The 10,644-nt window shown below is 38.1% G+C and overlaps 2 protein-coding genes across 2 annotated transcripts; one reads left to right on the plus strand and one right to left on the minus strand.

Moving 5' to 3' along the window:
• Positions 1-254: 254 nt before the first annotated feature.
• LOC116776811 (pyridoxal phosphate phosphatase PHOSPHO2-like) lies at positions 255-6,869 on the minus strand. Its single transcript, XM_032670054.2, has 4 exons — positions 6,554-6,869; positions 4,096-4,284; positions 2,050-2,268; positions 255-758 (listed from the first exon to the last, which is right to left on the minus strand). The coding sequence occupies exons 1-4, from the start codon at positions 6,695-6,697 to the stop codon at positions 621-623; spliced, it is 690 nt and encodes a 229-aa protein (XP_032525945.2). The 5' UTR covers positions 6,698-6,869; the 3' UTR covers positions 255-620.
• Positions 6,870-7,059: 190 nt separating this feature from the next.
• On the plus strand, positions 7,060-10,581 carry LOC116776936 (grpE protein homolog, mitochondrial). Its single transcript, XM_032670243.2, has 6 exons — positions 7,060-7,224; positions 7,481-7,631; positions 7,829-7,942; positions 8,236-8,358; positions 9,524-9,607; positions 10,117-10,581. Exons 1-6 carry the CDS (start codon positions 7,136-7,138, stop codon positions 10,228-10,230), a joined length of 675 nt encoding a protein of 224 aa, XP_032526134.2. The 5' UTR covers positions 7,060-7,135; the 3' UTR covers positions 10,231-10,581.
• The last annotated feature ends 63 nt before the right edge of the window (positions 10,582-10,644 follow it).

Consider the following 10,644-nt stretch of genomic DNA (forward strand, 5'->3'; position numbering starts at 1 on the left):
AATCTCTTCACGACTAGATTGATACAATCTCTTCACGACTAGATTGATACAATCTCTTCACGACTAGATTGATAAAATCTCTTCACGACTAGATTGATAAAATCTCTTCACGACTAGATTGATAAAATCTCTTCACGACTAGATTGATAAAATCTCTTCACGACTAGATTGATAAAATCTCTTCACGACTAGATTGATAAAATCTTTTCACGACTAGGTTGATGATATCTGTTCAAAAGGAAAAAAACAATCGGTACTGATACAGTTATTTATTATAAAATAAAACAATTTTCTATTACATAAACAAGTAACTAATAAATAAATCACAATCACATATACTAAGGTATTTAGGAATAGTTTTAAACTATTTCAGTTTGTGCTATTACATATATCGGACAGAATCATTGCGCGATCACTAACAGTGCAGCGTCCTTACGAGTTACCATCGGTTTCATCGTAAAACCAAACACCGACTCAAGTTTTTCATTCATAAATCTTCACTCGCAGAATAAACGTAGGTATATGAATGAAGAACGAAGACACGTGTACAGTTTAACGACGCGAACTTGTATTAAGGTAACTAATACTAACTTATTATATAACATACGATAATTCCGCCATTATTTCTGTTTGTCGTTGAACAAGTCTCTCAGTATAGCGAAGGCGTCCTCCCAGGGCACGACCCGCGCGCTCACTGACGACGGCTCGTTCTTTATGAGAGTGTGGAGGGGGAAGCCGCTCCGAGGGTACACGGTCGACTGGCGGAGGGTAGGAACAGATGTACACTGACTGAGTGCTTGTGATATTATTGTTAAAAGTGCGGGGGTGTTTGAGTTAATTTGTCCGTTACGTAAAACATATTTAACCGATTATGATGAAACTTTAGTCATTACAATCATTAATATAGAATATGTATCCCTTCATTATTTGTAGTTTTCTCGGGGACATATAACAGTTGTGTGTAGTCACAAGATGGCGCTCAATGTTTAGACACACTAAACGTTTCTTTCTGAGTAAAATTTCGATGTTCAAATGAAGGAAGTAGCGGGCGAATACTAATTATAATCTCGGTTTAAGTAACTTATAATAATGTTAGTAGCGTGCCAGTATAAGACCGCTACTAGCAGTCTATGAACCCGATGGCAGCAGAGTTTTCATCGAGTTCTTGAGACAGAACCGGCTTTAGGCGCGGTGTTCGACGTGGCTCGGTGTCCATCGCCTCCGTCACGTGACTGCGCACCACATAGAGCTGTTCCGCCCAAAGTTATACTAAAACCCGTTCAGCAATTTCTTTATGAAAGTGTTTCATACATGCAACATACTCGTATAATTAGTCTCATTAACGATCTCCCGCTAGTATTAACTTCCAGGACTGCAGCGATTGACTCAGTGTGACGTCATCACTGTTGGTGACGTCATCGTGAAATATAATTAGGAACCCTTACACTACTTCCTTCGCACATCATATAGACTAGTATCTGCCACACAAATACGATTTATTTCAAGTAGACCAATGCCGTTTTCTTAATATACGCGTTGCTATCAATAAACGCCTATTTTAGGATGTGACTCGCTTTTTTTATTAACTCATCTCGAAGACACTTTCATCTCGTCTCAATGTGTACATTAACGGTGTAACCGAAATAGAGTGCTAAATATAGTTTAGTGCAATAAGGTACGCCGGTCGCATCCCAGAATATGTGTGTTTGCTGAAAATACTGTTCGATTAATTAAATTATATTAATATTCAGTTTGGTTAGCTCGGCTTCGTACACAGATCATGATACCGTGCAGCGGGAATTCCCACAGCGACCTCCCAACACCAGCCTCTCGTCAGTTACTCGTTCTGTTCGTGAACTACCCTCCGAACATTATGTTTGTTATATCACGAAGGGAGATCGTTTTTTATTACTTTAGGCTCAATTTGTACTTTCAATCCAGTTCGTTCAAAGTTTTCACTTTATATATTGAGGATTGAAGTGTGACTGATCTGAGACTTCCCCTATAAGGAGAGTCCCCTGTATGTATGTACGTACTGTTTATACTCACAGTGGACGGTAAGTGTTTGGCGGGACAGTAGTCGTTCCTGCCGTCACCGCAGTACACGAGGCGCCGGTAGCTCCTCCCCTCACAGAACTGCTCCAGGGCCAGCGTCTTGCACAAGTTCGTGGGGCAGAGAGCGCAGGAACCCTGCCTCATGCAGGGCTCGATGAAGAGACGATTGTTGTTCCAGAACGCCTTGTTGGTGACCACCGCCGTCACCGTATCCTGGTGGCGAGAAACGGCCGACTTGAAGTACATACGATCTAACAGTATCCTTACCACAAGTTTTCATATACTACATACGGAACATTCCCAGTTTTTAGTTAATAAACCTATATCATGGGGAAGATATTTTAACATATTAACATAAAAAGACAGTAGTTTATTTAACAGTGGTTACGTATGTTAGCGCAGAGTTAGAAAAAACCAAAGAGAACAGCCTTCGGATAAACTTATATCAGATCTTCACAAGAATCAATTAGAGCATCCATCGACCTTGGACGGAAGATATTACATCACACGATGAAAAACATGCCAAGTGCCAATTGGCGTCTCGTACGAAGGGTTCCGTAGCATAATATATGGAAACTAGGGCACAGAATTTATATTTTTTGTATGGGAGTATCTATTTTGTTCATATTAATTATTTGATAGAATAACCACAACAATACATCTGTGAAAGTAAAACTGACTAATACGTATAGCGGTTTACGAGACACGCTCTGGTGACAGACGGACAGAAGCCGTAGCGTCAGGGCGCGGTTTAATACTTTGGACACAAAAAGCCAAAAAAAGCTTTATGATGCATGAAATAATATGGCAAAGGCACTTCACTGTTGCATGATAAAGCGAATACTACGCTTTTTTATTAATTTACATCTAGACAACCTCGACGTTTCGGTTGCTGAAAGCGAACGTGGTCTCGAGCTAACGGGATGAAAGCCTCTGTCATAAAAATACGCGTGGTATCAGAGAAGTTTAACTTCATTTAAACGAGTACGAGCGAATCTTAAACATCATTATCGTTACATAACATTCCTCACTGATTCCTCACGAGGCGAGCGCGTCTCTCGTATTTCCTGCTCCGACGCGTCGTAATAATTAACTTCACTAACTAAAAGTATGTTTGTATTTATCGGGGGATGTTTGTAACTCTCACACTAAAATTCTGTTGAACAGAATCTGATGGAACTTTAAATGAATATAGTTCGAACTTAAGAACAATATATAGTATATAATGTATCCCTTCGCTCCGTATAGTTCCCGGCGGAACACGTAACAGTCGTATAGGGTATGAAGTAACGTGACAGACGACAGATGTCGCTCACCAAAGCTAGTCATAAATATTGTTTCGTTTTTGTACACATTATAACAACCTATGATGAGTTCTCTTCCATTTAAATCAGTGGTTCTCAACCTTTTTTACTCCTTGTTGTTCGCATGTGACCACGATGCAAAAGAAAAATAAAGTGAATGACTAAGAAAATTAACTTTAATAATCTTGAATCCCGCGGACCACCGGTTGGGAACCACTGATTTGAGTGAATCATAATTTTTTTCATCTATTGATGTCTTTATTACATATATATTATAATTGATTGAGACACGCGCGCTGGCACTACAAACATTGTTTGTTGAGATATTTCAAACAAAAGAGCTGTATTTGTACAGAATCCAATTCTGTTGGTAGTTTTTACGTAATGGAGAGACAAACACACGCCAATACATATTTATATATCTGTACAATTAACGTAGTCCCAGAGGTCTCTTTGTTAAATGGAAACGGGTACAAAACGTAGCTTCTACTTTAGGAATACCTTGATTTGTAAAAATGTTCAAAATGAATAAGGAACGAGAGGATTTGTTACGTACTAGAATCTAAACTTTGGTCCCTTCAACACAAATAGTCATTAATAATTTGCCTCAACAAACACGGTTAAAACCGGTTCGTGGATTGAAGTAAGACTGCTTTGTCATTTAAATCTTGTAATTTTCTTTGAATAGACCAACGCCGGCTTTCCCCCGCGCCCTGCGACACTCGGTCCAACAAACCTTCAAGCCGTGAGTGTCCAGCCAGTGGTCGACGAACACGCTGTTAGCGTCGGTGAGGACCAACAAGTGCCAGCCTCGCTCGTGTAGCTCCCGGAACAGTTCCTGCATCCCGGGGGTCGGCCTCATGGACGCGATGCTGTCCAGGATGTGACTCGGGTGGAGTCCCGCTGAGTACGCGTGCTCGAACACCTGTACACAGAGTCAAGGAGTGTGAATTGGCCCTAGATGAACGGCGGCTGCTCGTATTGGAGTAATTCCTTATCTGTCTAAACCTCAATAGTTTTTTCTAACGTATCAAATATATTTTTAGTGAATTTGCGGTGAAACGTGTGTTATAAAATAAACGTGAATTTATTAATTTCATATATTTACTGTACAAATTGTGATAAACTTTTTACTTATACTGTCAATTGGAAAAGCTCTCCATAATCTCAAACTAAAACATCAGCTAATGAGATTTCGATCTGAGTTTACGATCGAACAAGATTGTAGATAAGAACAACCGCTTGGAAATATCGTGAAGGTATTGATTACTGTACTTAACCGACTCCGAATAAAAATATAATTAACTTGTATTTAAACACTCGCATCGGTCGTCTGAATTCTTTAAATGGGTAAGATAAAAAAATAATAATAATGACAAAATCTGTCATTAATTATTTTTGTCATTAATATATATATAGATTCTCAATCAACACTCTCGCTGCAAAGCGTTTAAATAACAACAATTAATTTTTTACTTCATCTTGGTAGCTTTCGATAGTTTTAAAGTAATTTAAACGTAAGTGACGTCATACTACACTAAGCCCTATTCAATATACTCGCCTGTTCCCTCCGAGTCTGGCGCAGTGTCAAGTCGCCTCGACACTGACCTCGTCAAGGTCGCGGGGAACATCAAACGTGAACCCACGATTTAGATTTAAGATAAAATATTTGGTAAACGATTCTTCCCTCATAAAGCCTACAAATGTTCCGTGACGTTTTCTTGAGCATTTCTTTCTTATTACTAATACATACTTTATATAGAAAATAGTGTTCGTTTCATTGCAACAATCAAATATATATGAAAAGAGTTCAGTATTAAGAATAGGACTACGAGTCGTAATGTATACAGAAGAAAGACGCGAACAAACAAACAAACATCCATAAATTATAATAATTATGATAATTGAGTTTTTTTGTTAAGAAAACTAAGTTTCCATAACGTTTTATATCTAGATGAATTGAATATATAACGCGTTTAACAAACTGCCCAGTTTCAGCATCATCAGCACATGTACTCGTACACACAATGTAACATCCATCACCACGTATCCATCGTCACCATACTAAAAACAGTCTATTTTATTAGGTAGTCGAGTTACTACAGCTCAAACATGGGCTGGCTCGACCGGGGAAGAACCACTTTCACACAGAAGATGAGAGAGAGAGATGGTTGCCCTTTCCCTCTCCCGCAATCAAGGTCGGCATCGCATCCGCAACATCCCTCATGTTGCAGATGTCCATGGACGACGGTGACTACCTTCCGTCTGCTCCTTTGCCACCATTGATATATAAAAAAAGGCAGTCACCAGTGCACAACACATCAAAGTCGAAACTATCGTGTACAAAGCACACTCGTAGTTAGGTTACTGAAGGCAACTTACATGAGACTTAAAAAACTTAATTTAGACATGACATCAAGATACAGAGGGCTTTAAAAGCTATTCATTTTATAAATCAATACTCAAAAATTAATATATTCTTAATATTTATAGCCAATTTCTTTATCTAATTATGAGACCAAGAACAGATCCATCACAATTAATTGTATTGTATCTTATTATGAATGGAATTCTGTTTGTAGTCAGGCTGCGACAGACTACAACAACAAACAAACACACACTCGTCTCAAACAACAGCATTATAGAATTGTTAATAGCATAACAAGTGAGATTGTTGATAGTATATATGTATATATATACTATAATATACATATATACATATACATATATCTTATATATATATGTCTCCTATTCAAGAAATGAGTTCCAAATGAGTCTTCATATTTCCTCAGTAGCATGATGCGGCTCACATGTTTAAATTTCTTTGCTCAAAGAAAAGTATGTTCATTCTTTTGTATTACAAATACAATATCTAATGAAATGTCATAAAAAATCAGATTTAATTTTCAAACTAAAGACAGTTATTATATTTTTAATTCTCATTGGTACTGGTTTTTAATATATGGCTTAATAGCTTTATCAACGATTATTTCTTTTTTGCATTTAACATACATAACTAACTAGACAAATGGCGTTTTTTATAATTAATAGTAAGTAATAACATAATATTTTTTCCAGTATCGGTAAAAATTTTGATAGAATAATGAAAAAAGTGAACTTGAAGGGTAATTATTTAATAGTTTCAGTAAAAAAATCTGAATTTTACTCAAAACTATACAAATGAATTTTCTTACGTCGCTCATGTACGGAGTCCAGTCTTGGTTGGTCACTTCCCATTCTGGTGGCGGCTTTTTTTCACGTAATTTATTAATAATGGTGTTATCCGAATCGTCCTGAACAATCGTACGATCGAAATCAAATACCGCTAAGGACGACATTTTTAAAATTCGCGGGCGCACTCACTCATCCAACAGCCAACCAGCAACTGAACGTTTTGAGAAAAACTATTCTATACATATCGGTTTTCACATCGGAAGCGGAAATTTTACAGATTTAACTCAAATATACTCAGATTTTACATAATAATTTCAGTTTTGACGTTTTATTTCCGCTGACATTGACATTGATAATGAAACAGTAATGACTACCTAAATATGGTATTAATGATAAAATTTGTAATAAAAATAAATTTTATCTAGTTAATTTGTGTTAATAAAATTAACGTAAAATTTTTGTTGTATATAAATACAGCATAATTTTCTTTAATTTTATTTTTATATTATCTGTGGTTAAAAAATAAATGTCAGATAATAAATTCAGATAAATCCTAACGTGAAATTGGAAAGAGGAATTTATATCAATACATTATTACAAAAATGGCTTCACTTAAAATATATTCAGTTGGAAGATTAACTAAATATGTGACAGATTCTTCGTTACTTAATATAAGATCGAGTATATGCAGGTATAAAATTGTCAAAAACAACCTAAAATTTATTTACATTAGATATATTATTCAAATTCGAATATTATATAATTTGTGATTCATGTGACTTATTACATCAAAACTATTCACTGTTTCATATTTACTCACAAATTTTGTGATTTTTATATTCAACATTTAATATAAACATAAATTGCATCATTTTTACATTATCCTTCCATGTCGTTCTATTTCAATACTGAAGTCAATATTAACGTATTAAGACAACATCTTCCAGAAGTTCAGTCCACAAATACAGCACAGAGGAGAAAGCAGCTGAACCAGAACCGGAAAAGAGCTTGCCGGCCTCCATAGAGGACTGTCACAAACAAATTGAGAGTCTTACCGCTGAGGTCAACAACTTCAAGGCACAGGCTAAGGAATATGAGGTGAGACATGTTACCTTAACTATATAATAATTGCAGTATAGTCATATCTCCTATAAGATAAATCAAAAATTAAAAGTATTTTATTAAGACCCGATTCCATCTTCAGAATATTATATTTATTAAAATGGTGATACAGCGAACATACAACATGTGAGTAACTCGGTAATTTAACTTTCGTTATTATCGTGTGTTAACAGGACAAGTACAAGCGCGCGTTGGCGGACGGAGAGAATGTCAGGCGTCGTATGATGAAGCAGGTGGAGGATGCGAAGTCGTTTGCTATACAGAGCTTCTGCAAGGATCTGCTGGATGTGAGACCTTGTTATACGAGTGTAGTTTTATTAAGATCTTAAAAAGATTGTAAGAAAATCTAATTGTTACATGAAGGGTTGACACAAAGCACCCACACTTGATAATTGTTCAATTTAAATGAAACTAATATTATGGGATCCTATGAGTTACTTTATTATTTTTTATAAGTACACACTCCTGATGTTTGCATCAAGAAAATGTTAGTTTAACTTGAATGAATAGTCGTGAAAGTCTTAGATCTCAATTGTTTAAGTTGTTGTGGTCTCTGTATGTATATGTGTGTATGTATCAGGTGGCGGACACTCTATCAGCGGCTGCGGAGTCCGTCCCCGAGGGTGTGGAGGGCGAGGGCGCCCCGGCCGCCTTGAGGTCCCTCAGGGACGGCCTCACACTCACCCGCGCGCAACTCACACAGGTATTGCAACACGGGTCTGAGATACGTTATACCTAACATTGTATGTACTAACTGAATAGTAGTCCAGTCATGTCAGGCATTTCGAACACCAATCTGGAGACAGATTCCCAGTGAACTGAATTTTAGTATACACCTTCATTGCGGCTTTATTATGAAGTTGTGGAAAATCGATATCAATATCGGGCCCCTAAAAAAATTACAAAGGTCAAAAGGTCGCGGAGATCAGTCTTTGCAAATATTTGGCGACCGACGCTCGGAGGTGAATAGAGGTCTTTATAAAAATTGTCCCTCATTAAATCGCAGTTTTTCTGTAAAATTACCGATTTTCGCATCAAACCGCTGAGAAGGCGACGGCAACGCCGGGAGCATCGCAGTATTATATAGCGGACACCAAGGCGTAGACTCTATTGCTTCAATTAATATTTGCAAGTGTCTTAAGATCTTCTATTTTATATTTAGACGTTTCGCGGATGATTTCTGTATCGCGTAGCGGTTTAGGTTTTCTTTGAGGCACACTGACTGTACTCATCCAAACGACCTTCACTGTTCCGAGACCCGTCGCTCGGTCCCTGTTCTTGTATAGTTATCATAATGCGTGGCAGACGTTTCGCGTGTCATCAATTATTATCGGCTGTTGTTGTTGTAGAGGTAAGGCGTGGTCTACAACCACTGGGTCGCGAGATTTTTGAAAATATACTCATATCCGCGACCTTTTGACCTTTGTAATTTTTTTTTGCACGAGATCGACTTTTTACAACTTTTTTGCGCGGTAAGAAATGTGTAATCAAAAATTCAGCTCAGTAGGAATTTTTCCCCAGATCGTGTGTTTGAAATTCCTAAAATGACTGGACTATAGCATTTTTTTTATTAAACGTATCCCAAGTTACTCGTTACTACATCCGCTGGCTGTCGATGAAACATCATTTCAGTGCGTGTACCCTGTATAGTGTAGTACAAGCGGTCGCTGTATCACAGAGACGGCAGGTATTAATATAGAGAATTAACCACCCTCCATACATCCAGGATTTGAAGTTTAGACCTCCGGAACGGAGATGAGATCATCTCAGACGCCTTACCACTTGAGCTAGTGTCCCGTCACTTCTAAGTTAATTCATTGTTTCTGCACCTTAACGCCTTTGTTCTTATCTGTATATTTTCCTTCCAGGTGTTCAGTCGCCACGGCCTGGAGGTGGTTTCTCCTCTCCGGGAGAAGTTCGACCCCAACCTTCACGAGGCTCTCTTCACGCAGGTCCGTCTTATGTTAGACTTCATTGATAAACACGTGTTTAGGGGAATTCAAATTTAATCAAATTACTTGTTTCTTTGTACTAAGGCTCGCAACACACTGGCCACGTGTTTACTATAACAATGAATGACTCTCCAGCTAGCTGTTGGGTTCTGCTCCGCCCTCATATCTAAGCCTCTTTAATACATGTTATCCTGGTATGAGGTCTCATTGCACATCTCGCGTATCCCTTCATCAGATCCTGGCTTAGTCAAGGCGGAACTACCTCAGAACAGCACTTTTCATGAAAAAATAAGCTTGAAATCGATCTTTAATTGTATTTTACCTTATACCGTAAACATTAGTTGAATTGAGAACTTCCACCTTTTTGAAGTCGGTTAAAGCACACCCTATATCACTCCTTATAAAAATTATCGTATGTTAAGTGAAAAGCTTATATTTTAAACGGACAGCTCAGTATTTATCGGTACGGATAAAGACGACACTCTTGTAATATGTGGTTGTGGTCGCAGGAGGTCCAGGGAGCGGAGCCGGGGTCCGTGGTGGCGGTCAGCAAGGTCGGCTACAAGCTGAGGGGTCGCTGTGTGAGGCCGGCGCTGGTCGGGGTCGCCAAGGGAGCCTCCTAGTGGCGCCGGCGCTCCTCGCACTCGTTAAATACCAAATTATATTTTAATATTTGTCCGGTGACTGGGTGATGTGCATATTATGAAAATTGTGTGTTGTCTCGGCATGTAGCGTACTGCGGACCCAGCTTGGTAGTATTCAGACCTCAGTACGGGGAGCGTGGTGCGACACTCCTCAGTACTGTCCCTTGTAAGTGCAGCACAATTAATATGTTTAGTAATCTTTGTCACAGTCAGCGTCAGCGTCTCGTCTGTGAAGAGCATTTATTTATCAGTTTCTAAATCAATCCGCGTTGAATGTCCGTATGTTTTATATATTTTAGTACTAGAATTAAAGTGGAGCATTGTTACAAATCGTATTTTATTTCACACTGTCCGTGCCCGCGGCTTGTATACCATATTATTTTTGCTCATAAA

This window comes from Danaus plexippus (genome assembly GCF_018135715.1).
Source record: "Danaus plexippus chromosome 29 unlocalized genomic scaffold, MEX_DaPlex mxdp_37, whole genome shotgun sequence".
Taxonomy (NCBI): domain Eukaryota; kingdom Metazoa; phylum Arthropoda; class Insecta; order Lepidoptera; family Nymphalidae; genus Danaus; species Danaus plexippus.

Bases quoted from the DNA above. Each gene is read 5' to 3' on its own strand.
- LOC116776811 (XM_032670054.2), bottom strand. From the start codon at position 6,697: ATGTCGTCCTTAGCGGTATTTGATTTCGATCGTACGATTGTTCAGGAC. The intron at 4,285-6,553 runs GTAAGAAAATTC...CTCTGTGTACAG, and splicing joins GGACTCCGTACATGAGCGAC to GTGTTCGAGCACGCGTACTC. The intron at 759-2,049 runs GTGAGTATAAAC...ACCCTCCGCCAG, and splicing joins CCAAACACTTACCGTCCACT to TCGACCGTGTACCCTCGGAG.
- LOC116776936 (XM_032670243.2), top strand. From the start codon at position 7,136: ATGGCTTCACTTAAAATATATTCAGTTGGAAGATTAACTAAATATGTG. The intron at 7,225-7,480 runs GTATAAAATTGT...AACATCTTCCAG, and splicing joins ATAAGATCGAGTATATGCAG to AAGTTCAGTCCACAAATACA. The intron at 7,632-7,828 runs GTGAGACATGTT...GTGTGTTAACAG, and splicing joins CACAGGCTAAGGAATATGAG to GACAAGTACAAGCGCGCGTT.